Source organism: Crotalus tigris, unplaced genomic scaffold (genome assembly GCF_016545835.1).
Source record: "Crotalus tigris isolate CLP2741 ecotype Arizona unplaced genomic scaffold, ASM1654583v1 scf7180000024362.2655971311:6658466, whole genome shotgun sequence".
Classification (NCBI taxonomy): domain Eukaryota; kingdom Metazoa; phylum Chordata; class Lepidosauria; order Squamata; family Viperidae; genus Crotalus; species Crotalus tigris.
The window spans coordinates 1,124,040-1,144,408 of NW_024100530.1; the positions used below are offsets into that span (position 1 = coordinate 1,124,040).

Below are 20,369 nucleotides of genomic sequence, written 5' to 3' on the forward strand. Positions count from 1 at the left end.
TTCATCAATACAGCTCCATATTTGTAGGCATAAGTGTGGAATATGAAGAGTCGTTCACATAACATTAGCCTACCACTTCTTGAAGTTCCATTTTCTTGGAACAAAATAGCTGCAATATGAACCTAGTGCGCTAAATTTTTCATTTGATTAAAGGAATTGCCGTCAGATGCCATGTGCACACTCCAAGTGTTCCAAGCCACATTTTTGCCTTTGAATCTGCCACACAACCCTATAAATCAAAATGAGAGGGGGGAACTCCGAGTGATTATATTATTTTCACTCATTTTATCATTTATTTACAGTCTTTTAATATGATGGTTTCCACCAAGCCCATCAAAATAATGACAAAGATGGTATATAAAAGCTGTAAAACAATATTGAAAGAACATTTGAACCAAGAAGTAATATTTTTAAGGATTCAAAGCTGGTTTAATGTTGATAGAGTTGGCTAAATTCAATAGAAAAGGGAGTGGGAATTCAACAGCTTTCACTCTGGTGCTGTAAAAACGATATAGAAGGAACAAATGGCATTCTGCATCATCTGGGAGATAATTATTCTCCCTTCCTATATTTAAAAATGAAATAATCCCTCCTCAACCTTACTGTTATGTATCTTCCTCAATCTTATTACTTCCTCTAGCAGAGGCTTGGGACGTAATGAGTAGGGCATAGTTTTCCTGTTTGCCTTTTCCTTGATCTTTGGTCATCAAGTCAAGAACAATACCGTAATAAGGATTAATAAGACAACCACCATATATAAACAGCCAACAAATTCAGCTGCCCTTTGCACTGATGGTGTTACCTAGCCTGGTAATGAAACGTCCAATAAGTCTTGCACCTAATTTTATTTACTGAATTCTGCCATTTTAGGGTGTAAAGTACTTCGCTGGCTATGGTTTTGTAAAGATTATGGAAGGACAGGTGGTCAGTTGGGTTTTCATTAGTTCAAAGAGGATTGGGGGGGTTTTCTGATTTTCGGATTGTCTAACAACAGCAAGAATTAAAGGGATTTCCCGCAATAATTTACCTGTTAGGAAAATAAGACTCCATTTGTATCTGAAAGTATTGTGGTTAATTCCAGCATGGTTTGAGTATACAATATGAAATCTCCTTCCTCCTCCCCATTCTTAGCTGGGGTTCACTCACCTGAACCATCTTTTCAAACTTATCTTCTTTTGGAGGACCTCAACCTTCCAGTTAAAAACTAAGGCAGCCCTATAAGGATTAAATCAAACTTTGCCAGCCTTGGATTTTGATTAGTCTGAATAATATGAGTGATGTAGTGTCCTAGTAGTGAAGACATTCACCTCCCATTCAGAAAATTGAGAGTTCAATCTTAGGTAGTGGCAAATGTTCTCCCTTAGGGTGCAAAGAAAAAAAATATCTGCTGTGAACTCCAGATAGGTGTCAGGAAGGGCATCCAGCCAGTAAAGGCTCAGGTCCATCCATTCACCCCAACTCTACCCTACATTAAGGGATTTACAGGGTGATAAAAAGGGAGTTTTTTTAATACTTACAAAAACCTGGTGGAATCCTTTCCTAATGATGCCTGGAGAATAATGGGCCATGCTGTCTTTTAAATAGATCATAGCACACAGATCTGCTGTAATGTTGACCTTGCTTTGAACTCTGCCAATGTTTTGACAACTGACATCTGAAGGAGCATTCTCTCATTGGATTGCTATTAATTCAGTTAAAATGTAGGAGACCAGAAAATAAGTAGGGAGATCAAGGCTGCACAGGACTAAGAAGACCTTTAGATGGCTCAGGCATCACATTCAGACTCTCCTTTGCCCTCTCTTACATTCCTTATTATAGTACATTAAAACCCTTTGCTTTATCAAATTGACAAAGGCAACTATAAAAGGGGTCCTTTCTAATACCCAGTAATATAAACTATGTTTGTACACTTATGACATAATCCCTAATTACTTCCATACTTTTATGTGCAAAGAGCTTCAACTGTCTTGTTTTAGCATGCTTACTGAGTGGAATGAATTTTGACTTTTTATTTAATAAATACAAGGCAATTTGTGGAGCGAAGGACTCATTTCTGGATTGGTGAGATGGCTCATATTTAAAAATAAATAATGTCCAGTGTCATTGATCCATTGCGTCTTGCATCAGGATGTGACCAAAAGAGCTTGTCCATGACCCTGACAATGCCTAGAGTGCTTAAAGCAATTACCCTACCCTTTAATAACAATGTTTATGAAATTGCTTTTTGGTTGCTTATCATTGATGTCTTTAGCCATGTCAATAATTCTAAGAGAATGTGTTGGATTGGCACTTCATTTTTTTAAGAATTGTTTTTTTAAAAAAGGATAGGTTTTGTGATAGAATAAAATAATAGAACAGAACAGAACAGAACAGAACAGAACAGAACAGAATAGAATAGAATAGAATAGAATAGAATAGAATAGAACTGGAAGGGACCATGGAGGTCTTCTAGTCCAGCCCCCTGCTCAAGCAGGAGAACCTATACCATCTCAGACAAGTGACTGTCTAGCCTCTTCTTAAAAATCTCTAGTGATGGAGCACCCACAATTTCTGGAGGCAAGCTGTTCCACTGGTTAATTGTCCTCATTGTCAGGAAGTTTCTCCTTAATTTCAGGTTGCTTCTCTCTTTGATCAGTTTCCAACCATTGTTTCTTGTCCTGACCTCTGGTGCTTTGGTGAATAATGTAAACCCCTCTTCTAATAACTAGGAGACATTTTTTTGCAGTACATTGTGGTCTTTTGGCCCTGCCACATATTGTTGCAACATAAACCCTAGAGCAGTGGTTCTCAACCTGTGGGTCGGGACCCCATTTGGGGTCAAACGACCATTTCACAGGGGTCGCCAAACCACGCTGTCCACCATTTTTTCCCTTTTCCCTAGCTGTCCTACGCCCTCTTATTGGTGGCCACACCCACTTGGGGGTCACCACAACATGGGGAACTGTATTATGGGGTCACGGCATTAGAAAGGTTGAGAACCACTGCCCTAGAGGATCACCAGAATTGGTATCTGGGGCAAAAGTGGATAAGGACTTTTTAAGATGGAACAACCTCCTAAATGAAGAAACAGTAATGATGGGCTGGCTCATCTTGCTAGCTTTTGTCATTGTTGTATTTTTATTGGTGGATCATTTAATCTATTTTCAAGGGTGCATTAAGCGGACAGTTGGCCATGTTTAGTAGGACTGACAGAAGTCAGAATCCAATAATATCCAGAGGATCATATTTCGTCTCCCTTTGGCTGATTCCTATTACCCAATCCCAACTTCCCAGTTTCAAATGGAGCTATCCAAGGTCCTGCTTCTTCTGTTAGAACTATTATCTCCATCCTTCAAGTAATTACTCCTGACTGAATTCTGGCCAACTCTAAACTCTACCTAAATTTTAATAGTTCTACCTAAAATTTTGGGGAAAAGCATACATGTTATTTTGGGCTTTTATATGGAAAAATTAATTAGTTTAAAAAATAAACAAGTGCAATTGTTCCTAGGAGTGAAGCATTTTTCCTGTTTAAATAAGAAGAAAAATAATTACAACTTAGTTATCAATGATATGAGAAATGAACTGATAGTCCTTCCTCCCATTTAAACATTATCCACGGAATGTTCTCTGGTTAACATTCCATTATACATTAATGTTAAACACTTAAACATTTCATATATAATATGGAGGTCAGGCATGTTATTCTTTCATTACCAAGAAGTCATATATCAAATCCTTTGCAGGAAATCTGATTCTCAAGAAAATAGGCAGATAAATATATTGATCACCACCTCTTAGTCAAATTAGGCCAAGCCCTTTGAACTAAGTCATAAAGTCTGATTTAGAATAAAGAGTAGCTGAATGAAGCTTCTTTTTAATTGGTCAAGAGTTATAGGAAATTATTGGGAGCTGAGCAAACAGATGAGTACATTCTTATGCTTATCCAAGTGGTCATTTTTGCAAGCTCTTCACTGTCCAAAGTTGGCATCATTTTTATAAAACTGATGAAAGAATTCCAGATCTTGAGCAAACAAGTCATATGTAGGGTGTCAAACTTGGGAGCAAAAGGGATAGGCCAAAGAAAGAGACGTAATTCAGAAAGATTAAAGAAGTTAATGACCCAATCTTTCTGGTTGGAGACTGAACCACAAAGCAGCAACAATGACGGTCTTGTTCTCTCTGCCTCACATACAAAGAAAAATTCTGAACTCTGAGCTTTATCCTCGTGGAAAGAGTTCTGTTTTTCTACTTCATTCCCTGGAATGTTTATTGTTGTTTTCTTGAAATTTCATACACTGGTGCTTTTAAGTATGCCTTATTGTTATCTAGTGGTGTTGTTTCTTGCTAAACATTCCTTGTAGTCTCCCTGGCTGCTTCTGAACCTTGTTTTTTTTTTTTTTTTTTTTTAAAGATAAATGAGAAGTAATTGAAGAATGGGAAAGAGAAGATATTTGTGTACATGATTAGGTGAACCTCATAACTTGGATAAATATATGAAGTATAAGAAATCCACATCTCACCTATGTGGATTTCATCAAGCTGTTGGTTAAACTGATTCAATTTGTAGCACCAGACAGCTGTCTAGAACTAAGACTGCTGTGAATCAGTCACAAGGAACACAAGTGTATTTCACACCTATTTTAAGGTTTGGAGTTGATGGTGCCGTATCTATTTCTATCAGCGTGTAGCAAAACTTGCTTTCACTTTCTCTGTGAAAAGTAGTTTTTTTTTTTTCCCCTTGAGCCTTGCAGTAAGGCTCCCTAAACCAGAAGCATCTGTGGGGGTTTAATTTGCAAAATGGTGGCTACATCCAAGGGACAGGTCTTATATTGTAATCTTGTGCCTGCTGTTTTGCAGGTTTTGAACCCTCTGAGGATGGTGCTGTCTTAAACCAAGCTCTTCAGTGAGATCACTCCATGTGAGTAAGCAGGAGTAACATCCAAAGTACTTTGCTTTTAATCCGGAACCAATTCTGTTGTTGTTGTTGTTGTGTTGTTCAGTTGCTAAGTCATGTCTGACTCTTTGCAACCCCATGGACTATAGCACGCCAGGCTCCCCTGTCCTCCACTGTCTCCCAGAGTTTGCCCAAACTCATGTTCATTGCATTGTTGACACTATCTAACCATCTCCGCCTCTGCCATCCCCTTCTCCTTTTGCCTTCCATCTTTGCCAACATCAGGATCTTCTCCAAGGGGGTCCTCTCTTCTCAATTGGTGGCTTCAGCTTCAGTATCTGTCCTGCCAAAGAGTAGTCAGTGTGGTTGTCCTTTAGGACTGAATGTTTTGATCTTGCAGTCCAAGGAACCAATTCTGCCCATCCCCCCCAAATCCTAAATTATCTCAGGTTGTTTCGGCCATAATTGATTACATGACTAGCCATTGTCAAACTTGACTTCACGTCAATGCCCCATTGATCACTTATCCTTTGGTGCATGTAGTGTAGTGTTTTCACACTGCCTAGAGGAATACACTCACAACTGTGGCTGGATTTTCGTGTACTAAGCCATCATGGGATGGTTGGTTGGTTTTGATTTAGTATAATGTGTCAACCTAGCCAATTCTTCTTTAGTCAATGAACCATGGTTAACTAGACTAAGAATTACAGTATGACTCCAATCAGGGGTATTTTGTTGTTGTAGCTGGTCTTACTCAAAAATATTAAAAGCATAGAACGGCTGCATGGTTGCAATCTCCCCAAATCATTGCTATGAAAGTGGCAAATATTTTATTGACTGAAAAAAATGAAGTTTTATCTTTTATCTGTCCAAAAACACCTTTCTTCAACTACAAACAGTGGTCTTTCAATCCTCTGAATTTCACCTATATGTTTTACCATAGCCTTCATGGTGAGATGGTGAAAGGGGTGTCAACAAATTGGACAAGGTATAATTACTTTCTTTCTTTTTAGTCAATGCTTCCCTTGCCTTATTTTAGTTCAACATCAGTTCTTGGTTGCACATTTTTGAGTGACATGCAGAATGCAAAACAACATAAAAGGTTTGCCCTCAGGCAAATGTGTGTCCATGTAGGACTTTAATTATTCTTTCTGAATCACGTGCAATATGCAAAAACCTAGTTCCCTGCATAGAAATCAGATAGGTGAAAAAAATACATATCACTTGGATGTATTATTATTATTATTGCTATTACTATTATAATTATTATAATTAGGATACCGAGCAAGCATTTGCAAAGCAGTTTCTTGACCTTATTGCTCTGATATTAGAGAGGAAGGAAAACCAACTTTCCGATATACTGTTGTAACAGAATGTAAACATACCTTTTTGAGGTTGTTTTCTTCTTTGTAAACACTCTGGCTGCATCCAAAAGTACTTGCTAGATGTACTGTGTGCAACATGCCGTACTATGCTTCTTTCTCCATTGTTAACTCCCAAATTTCACTGGTTAAAGGTCAGCCAAAGGATGTTTTCACATAGCACTTCTGAACTGCTCTAGGAAGAGTTTGTGGTGCTTTTGGTTTTAAGATATCAGTTGATTACACTATAAAGACAAGATACAATAAAAAAGCAAAGTACTTTTCATAAAATATTGCAGTGATACAGACTTCCACTTCCCCCTCCCTCCAACTCTCCCCCATTGCTAAGCAGGGATGGCTAGGGGACAGGGGAAGGAGGAGCACCCACATCTGGAAAGTACCAGATTAGGAAAGGATTTGCAGAGTTATTCAGCAGTATTGAAGCACATTTTTTTCTAGGTTTTGCTTAGAGAAGCATTGAGTCCAGTGTTCCATTGCATAGTTTTATGTCCAAAGCTCTCTTTCTCTCGTCTTCTCTCTTCTTTCTTTCTTTCTTTCTTTCTTTCTTTCTTTCTTTCTTTCTTTCTTTCTTTCTTTCTGTCTCTCATCACTCTATCTATATCTATCTACCTATCATCTATCATTATCATCTATTTCTATCTCTACATTATTTATTTATATAACTATTTATCATTATCTTATCTCTATATTTATCTCTGTCTCTATCTACTATCTATCTATCTATCTATCTATCATTCTATCTATAATTCTATATCATTTTATCTCTTTATCTAGCTATTATCTATTTCTATCTATCTATCTATCTATCATCTATCACCATCTGTATCATCTGTTTCTAAATATTGTAGAAGTGAATCTACTTTGTTATCTGAGATATGACCTGTTTGTTGAATTTAAAAAAAAAATGGGATGGGAGTTGGTGATATCTTTATCTAGACATTTTCATATCTTGACAAAGTTCTCAATTAAGGCTTCATGTTGTCATGTTATGTTTTGTGAACATAAAGACATTTAAATATTTTATTCCCCTCCCCCCCACACACACACACATTATACCACCCAAGATGGAGAAATGGTTCTATTTTTGATCTGTGATGATTTGCTTCAGATATGAACAATTCAAAATCCTGTAACAAATTTATTGGAGCAGTCCCCAAATAAGAACAATAATTTTCACAAGGATGCATCCACAGTGTACTTAAGCATAATGCTGTTGCTAATTGCAGTTATTTATAAACCTTCATACCATTAAAGAAAGTCAGAGGAATACAAAATGGGGAGGTATTTGGATGTAAGTTGTATAGTGACAGCTCCTGCAGAGACATGGGGAAGGACAGTGGGGTGAAAACAGGGTTATGCTCGGATGCGTGTCAACAGGATATCTTAAAGTTTCAGAAAAGCTAAATATTTCACAGGTGCCAGATTCATGAATGAAATATGCTAGTCTGTCCAGTGAGATAAATCAAAATTCTGGTTGGCAAAAGCAGGAATCCTTCTTTTTCAGCAGTCCAATAAAAAGAGGCCTCTCCATTATTACCATAAATTTGATTTCAGCAAAATAAATAAACAAACAAACAACAGCAACAAATCCTATTTAGTAAACCCGTTTTCCCTCCAACCCCCATTTTTAAATATTTTGCCTTAACTACTCGATGGTGCTTTTTAGTATCATTTTACATAATTTAATACAATTTGTTCCATCCATTGGTTTTCATGGAGATACAAGCTGTTCGCTTGTGGAAAAATTGGCAGTGTCCCCTAGGCTGGCAAGAGATCATCTCTAGAACATTTCAAAGTTCTACAGGGCAACGGCCATTTTGAAGCACATTCACATTAAAGATTGAATTAGGCTGTAGCTCCCATTTGTTTATCGAACAAAAAACAAAACGGATATCAGATTTTCCCCCTCCACACACACACACACACACTGCTTTGTGTGTGTGTGTGTGTACTTTGCCTATACATCTCCAAACCCTGGGACGGGATGTACTATTATATCAAAAGCTCCAGGATTTCATGGTGGCTTTCTTTAAATGTTGCCTTCCCTAGTGAATGAAAGAGAATACAAGTATTTCTTAATGATTTATCCAGAAGGCTAAATAAGACTAAGTGGCTAAATAGAACACAATAAGCAGAATTTTGTTGCTTCCTTTTGGTTAATGGTGTACATGGATGGGCAATTTTTTTCCCCAGTTTTAACCCATCATTAGTTCTGGGTTCTCTGATTCTCAGGTGCAAACAATCAGACCCACACATGTAGAGTATAAACTAGCAACTTTATTGCTCAATGTCTGTTTCACAGGAATCTTCTTAGACTGGCAGTTTGCCCCGAGTAAGGTTCAGGGGCATTCAAGTTGAGATCAGACCTTGCCCTCTTGTGTCTACAAAACAATTTCAGACTGATCCCTCCACCACTTGATCCCATCAGCCTCTCTCTGATGTCTGCATCCCCTTCCTTCTGGCCCCCATTTGTATCAAATAAACAATTAATTCTGGAGAGGGGCATCTGCCATTTAGTGCAGAATTTAGTTTATTCATTTATAGAAGGTTTACCCCCCCCCCCTGCATCTTTACTTTCTTTCCATACGTTGTTCATCCACTTGCTGGTGAAACACTGCAAGAAAGCAATCCGGATAAAAGGATTCACCGATACAATGGCAGAATAGAATTTAATATTTTTACCAAAGGAGGGTGAGAAACTATTCAGGTGGCATCTGTTTTTGGTGTGTCACATTGATTGTCTAAGGAATCCTAGGCATTGTTTCATTTTGGTACACTTGCCGATTAGGCAATCATGCACATGGTAAATTTTCTGGTTATTGACCGAATATGCCATATTTCATTTCATGCACGTGAGATAGATGATAGATCAGTGATGGCAAAACTTTTAGAGACTGAGTGCCCCCAAAATGCCCCACCCTGCCCCCACTGTCCCCCTGCCCTGCCCCACCCCACCCTCCCACTGCCGCCACAGCCCGCTGTAGCAGATAGGCCAGGTGACCCAGCAGCATCATGGCAGCCATCCCTTCTGCCCGCACTCTGCAGCATCATCTACACGCGAAGGGGCATGAGGGTGGAGTCTTGTCCTTGCTGCCTTGTGCTTGGCTGCGCTGCTCCATGCGGGCTGTGCTCGGGGGTGGCTCTCCTCAGGGGGGGCTGCTGGTGAGGAGGGGGCCATGGGGGAGGCAGGGCTGGGGTGACAGCGCATGTGCCCACAGAGAGGGCACGCGTGCCATAGGTTCGCCACCACTGTGAAAGAAATTTCAGAGTTGTCCCAAAAAGAACAAGAAACAATTACATGTTAAGTATTTTAGTAAAAGCTGTTCCCTGACAGTTTTGGGAGATGGTGGACTTAGATGCTCAGGGAAGCTGTAGAAATGGGTACTTTACTTGATAAAAACCCTATGATTCCATCAAATTTGATGGAGGATTTCAGCTAAAGATTAATATATTGATAGCTTTGGGGGGGATGGCTTCTCCTTCACTAGTATCAGTATTTAAGGATAAAGTGGAGGTATAAAAAAATCAGTGGGAATATTTTTAAAGTCTTTTGGGTGCTTGACAAGTTCACGATACAAACTCCATGTAGAAAGCCACCCACTGTGATGCTGGTAGAGCATCCTGCATTAGATATCGTTCATCCAATTCATGGATAAATGAATGGACGGACCAATCTAAAAGGTGTGGTAAACTTTGCATGCCTACTCCAAAATTCATAAATACATTGCAGAAAAATAGAAATAACATAACTGTATAGGTTCTGAAGGTACTTGGTGTATTATCCCTTCTTTGAGGAAGTAGAACTTCATCATATTTTCCTGAGCTTGGATTTCCAATCAGACCTGTAGCTTCAGTCCTACATTAGCTTGGCCTGCAAAGAAGTAATGAAGTTCTCATAGTCACAGAAACTTGGAATTAAAACAGCCAGAAGTAAGATCCAGAGTACTGATTAGTATCTGGGTGATCTGCAGTAGATTAGTGAAGATTTGGACTTCCTGCTATCTAACAACATGTGCTCCTATGCATAATGGTAATGAGATTCAAGTCCTCTCAATTCTGTTTTATGCAACTTCTGCATGTAATTTGTCCATAGTGCCTTATATTTTTAAATACAACAAAACAGCGTGCTTTGATTCATTTTCATTTCATCACCAAGGGTATGCTAATTAAACATGAGTAAACACAGAAAAATGGTAAAGAAATGTATGCAATCTCATGGCTGGTGGATGTGTTTAAAATGTAATTGTTGTGCATTATCTATTAACTATTTACAAGGCTATTTATTCTTATGGCCTGGAAGCCTTCATTGCTACTACATTGCTTAACTGATGGCAGCTGAATACTAACCTACATCTCCAGTAGGGCAACTCCATTTAGAAATGCATTTTTTTTTCCCTTTGGAAATGAAAATGAAAGAGGCTGTATGTATGGGGGTTTTCTCTCTTTTCTATGGGAGGAGGCTAAGAAAGATCAGCAAGATGTAATGTAAGTGATCTGTATGGTATCTTACTATGGCGTGTGCAGAGCCAACGATGGATTATAGCTACTCTCAGAAGAATTGGTGCTTTCTGTAACCCTATCGAAGCTACGAGGAGCCCTGTTTACTCTCCTCCCTGGCCATCTGCTTGGAGCATCTGGTAATCAGGTGCAAGCCCCCACATATAGAGCATTCATGCTTAAATTTGCAGCTACCTTGCCACCCACACTGGCTTTTATTACACACTGCCAGCATGCACCTCTTTTGTGAATTGGATAACAATCGGGGACTGAGAATTCCACCATCAGTGTGTGGAAATTGTGGTGGCTCAGGTGTCATTATCCTTTCCTGCCAGTAATCTAATTTATCTATTTTCTGGTTTGTTTGTTTGTTTGTTTCCTGCTCTACTATAGATACCATATTAAGTTTTCCTCTGCTGTGTATATATTATTGTGTTTCAGACAAGAATGTGTAGATTACCCCCGCACCCCACAAACACACATCCAAAAAAGTCACTGTATAAAGACTATAAGGAACCACCTCTCATTCTTGCCTGTATCAGTTATATCTTCTGAATAAGTCAACCATTTTTGTGTGTGTGTATTATCTTGAAATTTGAGAAAAAGGATTTTTCATATTTTAGATTTCAGAAGAACAGTTGGAAGTGACCTTGGAGGTTATCTAGTCCAGCCCCCTGCTCAGGCAGAAAACTGTATACCATTCCAGATGAATAGTTGTCCAGTCTCTTCTTAAAAACTTCCAGTGTTGGAGCATTCACAACTTCTGGAGGCAGGTTGTTCCACTGATTAATTGTTCTCATTGCCAGGAAATTTCTCCTTAGTTCTAGGTTGCTTCTCTCCTTGATTGGTTTTCATCCATTGCTTCTTGCCCTGCCTTCAGGTTCCTTTCTTTCTTCATATCTTTGAATGTACCAAAGAAATCTAAATCATCATCATCATCATCATCATCATCACATTGCATTCAACTCTACCCACATAGCCGAGTCCTTTATACACATATTTATTAACTTTCTGAAATGTCTATTTGGCTCTTTATGCGACTTATATCAGAACGTTAAGTCTAAATTGCTAACGTTGTGTTCATGCCTCCTTTCTAAGGAGCTATAAGGTACATGACAGAATCCTTAGAAATGTCTTTTATTTCTTTCATTCAGACAACTAAAGTCAAGGTTGCTTCTCCCTAGCATTCCAAAGCTGAAATTGTATATTCGGATGCATAATACACCCAAGTTAAGACATCTTTTTTTGTCAAAAGAGTCAAAACATTCATTCTGTGAGGAAATTAAGCTGACAGAGAAAGAGGAGAAGCCACCATTCAGTGAGAATGTCCATGTTTGATTCCTGGCCTTTTCAGTTGAGAACAGTAGATTGCTGTTTGTGGTGAGATCTGAGATTGTAGACAATTGGTATAGACAATTACTAGGCTAGATACATCAATTGCTTAAGCATCATGTTACAGTCTAGCAGAATATACATCTATCTCTATCTGCCTCCTCTTGACTGCTGTCTCCTACATTTGCTTTTCAGTTCAAAAACATCCAAAAATTGTGGGGATGGAAGTTCCCAGTAGCCTAAGGATAATACGTATTTTGGTTTTTAGCTTGTCTTCAACAGAATGTTATCAGACAACATATCTCTTCTTGTTGATGGGTCTCATGTATCCTATGTCCTCTTTTCTGGGAACTTTACAAATAGTGCATCTTTGCAACTTTTTGTCCTGGCCAAATTAATGGACATTTAGCCTGTTGCATTCTTAGTATGGCCCTATGTTAATATCTGTAAAACTGAGTTGAAGGAACTATCTGTAACTCTCAGTAAAATAAGTATATTTGTCATTCTACCACATAGGTAGCAGTAGGTTTTATTAAAGTAAAAAGTGAATAAAGGCATTCCAAGTCAATATCTGAACAATTTCAGTGTCAAAATATGTGATGTTGGTCTTTTAAGCCATGTGCTCTCAAAATTGGGTTCCAGCAATATTACTGAACAATTAAAACCAATGCAGCAGAATTGAGAACTCCTTGTAGAATCAAGATACGGCCCCAGTAGGTATCACAGAGTTCTTATATAGTGAGCTGGGAATGTTCCAAAGATAAGATGGAATTGTTTAGAGATCCCTGTGGGATTTGAAACATGAACGAAGGCAAATATATGTCTCCCAGGATAATGTTGCAGGATCCAATCTGTGTTGGTCACGGAAACCAGAGGTTTAGCCTTCTGAGATTGCTGACTCATGCTGGAGCTCGTCCTGGAGTCTATCCTCAGGGAACTTCTCTGTCTCCAGAATGTGTCATTCTGGCAAGGACAGCCTTTTCTGGAGAGAGAGAGAAGTTCCCTGAGGATAGACTCCAGGACGAGTCCAAAGCTCGGAAGACTAAACCTCTGGTCCCACTGACTGACCCAGATTGGATGTCCCAAAGGTGCTTTTTCAAGAGGCAACTGGACTTCCTTGTTTTTCTTTGAAGACTTTTCACTTCTCATCAAAGAAACTTCTTCAGCTCTGCCTGGATGGTGGGGAATGGAAGAGCTGAGGAAATCTCTTGGATGAGAAGCGAAACATCTTCCAAGAAAAACAAAGAAAGTCCAGTTGCTTCTTGAAAAAGCACCTTTGGGACAACCATGACCTGGATGATTGAGAATCTCCATAGACATTTAGATCCAGATTGGATTTGACACATGCCCTCTTCCCTTTATCATTATGTTGATTCTAAAGGTTTTAATCTTGTTTGAATCCGCCTATGAGTATCTGAATAGGTACATGGATGATTTTGCTCATCCAGTGGGCAGGCATACTTGTGTGCGACGTATTGAGTGGCTGTGCTTTTCAATCTCAAATGCAGTAATCAAGGTAAGATGCTGACAAATTGGCCTGATGGAAATTGTGTGCAATTTCACATATCTTGCCTTGAAATATCGTTGATGTATCCTACAGATGCATAGCAGAAGCTGGATGCTCATATGGCTAATTGCTGAAGCTGAATACGCTCCCAGCCCTTCATAAGGGACCTTTTTCACAAGTGGGTAAAATGAATGAGCGCGAGTCACTAAGCCGGCTTCCCCTGGCTGTTGTGCTGAAAGTCAGTTGGATAAGTTTGACAGCAATTTAAGTCCCATTGACAATTGCTGTCACAATATTGAAGGAAGATTGTCTCAACAGAAGTGGTCGACATTCAACCAGTCATATGGACTGGATGAGTTTACCATATGCTTTACCATACAAACTTTCCTTGGAACACTTTTTATGACTGCTTGACAAGCTTATGATATCAATCAATACCAAGATTTCATACAAAATGTCAGGTTAATTTGAGGAAAGAAAGTCTAGCTTTTTGGTTAGTGGGCTTGTTTATCAGAGAATAGACAATAGTGGGCAGATTTAATACTGGTGCAGATTAGAATATCTCTCTCTCTCTCTCTCTCGATACATGTAGATATATTTATATATACTTTTTTGCTAACAACATATAGGCATACATATAGGCATACATATAGGGATTGTATTTTTTTTAGCCTAGGATTAGAATTTGATTTAGCATGTAGCAGGTTGTAGTATGAAGGACAGAAGGTGGAAGAGGAGGTGTTAGTAGCTGTAGGTTGTGTTATTAATTCTGACTAGGTTGGTAGGCAATGTTAGTAGTTGAAGGACACAATCCTTCAAGGAAAGGGCACATATTTGCCATTTTAAACTCCTGATCATGAATACAAAACGTATAAACACTTCACATAACGAAGGGTGATTTTTATATATTCTCATCTATATAATATTATATACCTATGATAAACACACCAGGCTAGAAATTCAGAAAGGCCATTCAGATCAAAACAATCTGATCCTCTTCTGTCTTGATTTGGCATGTTTTATTAGCACTGAGCTAATTTTAATTTATTTACATGTATGGTTAACAGTTAACAATGACCAGTTTTAAGCAATATGGAAAGCATAGGCTGACCTTAGGTAGCTTATATGATCCTTCTCACTTGGTGTCTAGATTGTCCATTACCTTTTTAATTTTTCTTTCTAGAAACTGCCGCTTCTATTATAAGTGGAAAAAACTCCTATTGTGTTAAACAGATCAATGCATATAAAGACCTACATAATACAGCCTGATATGCTGAAAAAGTTTATGGTGATCTGAAGACAGGGTAAATGGAAGAGCTAGTAAAATATGTGTTTATTGATTGGATATGTGTGAGTATTTCTATCTGTGTGTCAATAAACAAGATATAGGTATGTTTATAAAGAGGTAAGAATGTGGGATTAAACCGTATTTCTTGCATTCTGCTGAGAGCTTTTGCAGAAGAAAGGCAGATACAGTAGCTCTGCTCCTGAAGGCATGCTCTTAACTGCGCATCAGATAGGGATAACACATTCATTGGTGTTTGTAAATTACTGAGGTGAAAAATCACCAAAATAGTGGACAGAAGATAGCAATACTCCACTTTTGAACGTATGTGAAATAACAACACGTGTACAAAAGCAATGAGACTTGCATCACAAAACTGTCATCTCACCAATTTTGAGGCCAGCCCCCCCAGCAGATACCGCTGAATGTGTAGCCTGCTAGTGATCCAATCTTATTTGCCTCCATTTATATCTTGCTGCAATTATGGCTCATATGGTATAGGAAAAAAATCTTTTTAAAAAATCCATGGAAAACAGCTATCGCATATAATCCCAGATGAGCCCCTCTGTAAATAAGCTGGCTCTCAAAATTTCAACCAAATACAAGCAGTCCTTGTACTTACAACCACAATTTATATGGTGTTTTATATGGTGCTTTATATTTAGATGGTGCCTGGTTACCTTTATATAGTGCTTTATATTTAGATGGTGCCTGGTTATCTTTATATGGTGCTTTAGATGGTGCCTAGTTACCTTTATATGGTGCTTTATATTTAGATGGATTCTGGTTACCGTTGTATGGTGCTTTAGATGGAGATGCCTGATCAGCTTTTTGAAGCAAGCAAGAACAACGAAGAAGACTTTTGGGCATTTAGAGTAGTATACCAAAAGCCTAAAAACTTGTCACAGCCTTCTCTACTGCAACTTATACCTAGCACAATCAAGCCAGGCTGGTTTTGAGTCTCTTCTTAATGCTTTTTATTTTGCTAGGGTGCAAATAATGATTCTGAAACAGTCTGACCGTCTCCTTCTTCTTCTTCTTCTTCTTCTTCTTCTTCTTCTTCTTCTTCTTCTTCTTCTTCTTCTTCTTCTTCTTCTTCTTCTTCTTCTTCTTCTTCTTCTTCTTCTTCTTCTTCTTCTTCTTCTTATTCTTCTTCTTCTTCTTCTTCTTCTTCTTCTTCTTCTTCTTCTTCTTCTTCTTCTTCTCCTCCTCCTCCTCCTCCTCCTCCTCCTCCTCCTCCTCCTTCTTCTTCTTCTTCTTCTTCTTCTTCTTCTTCTTCTTCTCTGAGCCAACTCCACATCTCCTCCCCTACTAAGCAAGGCCATTCTTTCTTGTCCAGCAAAACATGGCTTAGAGTGAAGCATGGACAGTCTGTGACTAGTTAAAAGACAGATTAGATGCCTGTGATCTTCTCTCGGCTGCCCAGGAGAATTGGGAAAGCAGGCAAGCTTCTGCTAGCTGTAATTTAGCATTGCAGCCTTGTGAATGGCTTACATCCTAACCCACTGGTGTTAAGTCATTTCTGCTCTCTCTCTCTCTCTCTCTCTCTCTCTCTCTCTCTCTCTCTCTCTCTCTCTCTCTCTCTCTCTCTCTCTCTCTCTCTCTCTTTCGTCTCTTAGTATCAAGAGCGCTGTGAGATCAATAGTTGTGAGAAATCTGAATCTAGCCTCTTATGAATTTGTGCATTAGCCTTATTCGCAAGCACTAATATAATTACAGCCGAGACAGATGCCATCCTCAGTTTCTCTTCTTTGTCACCACTCTTCCTATTCATCGATATCAAATTTTGTTTATGCATCCTTGTCTGCAACTGGGATTAGCATTGCTCAGCCAAAAATTGGTTGAGTTTAGATGGTGCCATCTGCTGAATATTCTTCAACTGTTATTAAGCTTAAATACGTTTTTGGATTCTTCCTTCCTTCCTTCCTTCCTTCCTTCCTTCCCTCCCTCCCTCCCTCCCTCCCTCCCTCCCTCCCTAACCTCTTTCTTTCTTTCTTTCTTTCTTTCTTTCTTTCTTTCTTTCTTTCTTTCTTTCTTTCTTTCTTTCTTAAAATAAAATGAAGCCTGGGAATTTTGAAATGTGGCAATTATTATTGATTCATGTTAGCAACAGAACAAGTTGTGTATGGTGTCTTTAAAGACATGCTTAAGATTCAGTGATCCATTTAATAAGCATCTATAAATTTACCACCATTATTTTAAAAAAAAAATGCATAGCAATTGCTCAAGAGTACAGTTTTGAGGATCAGATGCAAACTCAGATTTAGGATGAAGGGTTTGTGCCCCCAATTATTTGACCACCTGGTGCTTCAAATGATTGTTTGGGGAATGGCACAAATCCAGCCCAAAGATGTTCATTCAGATACCAGAGAAACATGGAAAAGTAAGTTCTTATCCCAAGTCCAAGTATGTTGCTCATTCATGTGATTGCTCATATTTTCCAGAATTTTACTTATTTGCTACTTTTTAACTTAAGATTGAACCCAAAACTGTATTCAGAGCAAAGCTATTTATTCTTAATCTGTCTTCATGTAATTCCTTCCTTCCTTCCTTCTTTCTTTCTTTCTTTCTTTCTTTCTTTCTTTCTTTCTTTCTTTCTTTCTTTCTTTCTTTCTTTCTTTCTTTCTTTCTTTCTTCTTTCCCCCCTCTACCTCATGTCTCTTCCCAGAACATTCAAAATATCTAAATACATTCTCTATTATATCCACCATATAATTTCTGAATGGCATCTCAGACCTTCCAAGTTGATAAGTGATGCCAGCAGGCTGAACTGTCAATTCCACCAGTGAACATGGATGAGACAGGGAACTCTTCACATGTGCATGATGCTATCAGAGGTGGGGAAAGGAAACACTGCTTATGTATGGGCTATAGGCATTAAGACATTCATAATCAAGCTAATTTCTTCTGTTGTACCAAAAGAATATTACAACATTACTTTAGGCTGCCATCCTATATCCAGTTAGCTGGGAATAAGTCTTGCTGAGACTGCTTACTTAGCAGACACAGCAGGACTGCGCTGTGAATTTTGCAAGTTACTATGTTTTGCATACACTTTTGTGTGTTCCCCTCCCCCTGCTTCCAAATCCAAATTTAAACACGTGAAAATATTTTGTTGTTATTGTTGTTGTTTTAAAATCGATTTGGTGTCTGGTGGGGGGTGGAGGAGAAGAGACTGCTAGACAAAAAGCATGTATGACAAGGAGATAATGGATTTACTTTAACCTTTGTAATGTTGTGCGATATTTAAATTTATGTTGATTTCCTCCATGTTACATGCAAGTAATTAATTTTGTCTTACTGACAGATGATTCTCAGTGACTGATTTTCAAGAGAAAATCCAGACAGGTATTTTTTTTTTGTTGTGTTTTTGTTTAAATTTTTTTTTTTGCTTTCATTCAAGATGGCTTGCATTTGTGTGTATGTGTGGGGGGGTTGTTTTCATTATGGAGAAGGGGACAGCTATTCAGGTGGCAGGCTGAATTCTCAATACCGTTAATAAATCCCTGATAGTTAATTGTGTGAAACCCTGCCAAGGGGAGGGGTGGATGTATACTCAAGTTAAATGCTTTGATGCTTCAAATGCCTTGCACTTGCTCCAAAATATACCTAGGTGTGAGTATTAGAAAATGCATGCCTCTGTCTTTGGTCACCCTCCATATTCCTGTTGTACAGAACGGGAATCTGAACAAATCTTTTTTTTTTCTCTCAAGATTTCATTGCTGGATCATTAGAAGAAAGCCTAAAATAAAGGGCATGGCATAACCCTTCCCGAACGGTGTTTTTACCATGTGCAAATGTTTTGTCATTTTACAGATGACAGATTAATGTTTCTGCATGCAGGAAAGTGCTGGTTTTGTTTTACACACGGAAGAGGTAACCAGGGGAGAATTGATTTGTATCTTCTCCTAAAATCAGCCATAGCAGCATCTCTTCCAACTTGCTAGCTCAAACCATCCTCTCTGGGACAAGCTATGCCACGGGAAAGTTACGAGAATGAAATCTGCCTTTACATGGAATTGCTGAGCTTCCCTTTCATGTCTTTTGCTCCTGGGTGCTCCAATTCAAATTTAGCTTTTTTCCCCAATCACTCTCTCTCTCTCTCCTCTCTCTCATGTCTTCGCCCCCGCCCTTAACTGAAACAGACAGCATTGGTCCTGTCTATCTGTTCCTGCTTTTCAGTTATGCTTCTTATTAACTTCTACACTCTGGGCTCCTCTCGTGTGTGAAGCCAGGACAGAGCTGGAAGCAAGAACTGGCATTAGTTACTGATGGAGATGTAGAATGAGTTCCCCTTTTGATCTTTCATTTAGGAAACTTTCCATTTTACCTTTGCTGGATTTTATATTGGAGAGTTTGGATTGCAAAGTATAACTTGGACTGCAAAGCCAAGTTATAGATTAACTTTTTGGCTCTGCATTAGTCTACTTGTTCCCAGTTGTCTACAAACTGGGGCAATCTTCCATTAATGACAATACTTTGTTTCATCTCATCCTGGATACTGCAACCAGGTTCACTTGATGGAAAAGACATGCTTTGTCTTTTTATGATCTACCGAACGAATCTTAAGTAGCTAATGTGATAAACCCAGTTGAAATAAGCTGGGTTTATTTAAAACCAAGCAAATGCAGTTTAATTGTGATAAGCCCAGTTTAAACCCAGTTTAAAAGGCACAAGACAGGTCAAACAATTCATCTTCAAACTTTGGGTGATGACGGCCAGGATTATTAATTGAAAAAAATAAAGGAATGATTATCAAAAGATCAATGAACTGGGGAAAGAAAGAACTGCTGTTGGGACAAACTCAATAAAAGAGCTTATTTGTGTGTGTGTGGCTAGAGAAAATTACAAGATTTAAGGAAATAACCTTGGAATTATTCATATAATTCCATGGTTATTAATTACAGGCCATTAATTCATCAGTGTGAAATACTGCATTGGTGCTGACATCTCATATTTTTATTTAGATGGGGATTGGAGTATACAAGTATATCTTAACTTTCCAGTTCTGGTACTTGGGCTTTTATGCTGACTCTCTCTGAAAATCCCACCTACTGATCCAGGGACAAATATTTTTAGTACTTTACTGTTTTCCCCATGGTGACTAAATGGATAGTGCACTTGAGCATATCCTTGAGTCCTTGATAGATCTGAAGCATCATTTAGTCTTAATGCCACACAGTATACTAAAGTGTAATCTGTTATTGTGTGTATTTAGGCAAGAAGGGAGAAAATGCAGCTTTGATTGGCCTTCCTCACCTTCATCAAAATCTTTCCTTTTCCTTTCCTCTCCTTTTTTGTTCCTCTTTTCTTCATTCCTTTTTTCATCTCTTTTCCTTTTTTTCATTCCCCTTTTCTCTCTTCTCCTTTTTTCGTTCCCTTTTTCCTCTCCTCTCCTTTTTTCATTCCCTTTTATCTCTCTTCTGGGCTCTCCTCTCACTTTTCTAGTTTTTTTTTTTAAAAAAATCCTTCTGCTCTAACTTCCTCATC

General features: G+C 38.5%; 1 protein-coding gene across 11 annotated transcripts in view; it reads left to right on the forward strand.

Annotated features, from left to right (window-relative positions):
- Nucleotides 1-20,369, forward strand: part of ZNF536 (zinc finger protein 536) — a 482,695-nt gene that overhangs the window by 397,192 nt on the left and 65,134 nt on the right. For 2 of the 11 annotated variants that reach the window (XM_039327470.1, XM_039327472.1), the window contains exon 10: nucleotides 18,187-18,227. The exons of 8 other annotated variants lie outside the window; for them this stretch is intronic. In XM_039327470.1, coding sequence (XP_039183404.1) covers nucleotides 18,187-18,200 — 14 coding nt within the window. In that variant the 3' untranslated portion in view covers nucleotides 18,201-18,227. Of the gene's footprint in view, nucleotides 1-4,839; nucleotides 4,901-18,186; nucleotides 18,228-20,369 lie in introns of all 11 variants that reach the window. One more of the 11 variants, XM_039327469.1, reaches the window with a different exon arrangement.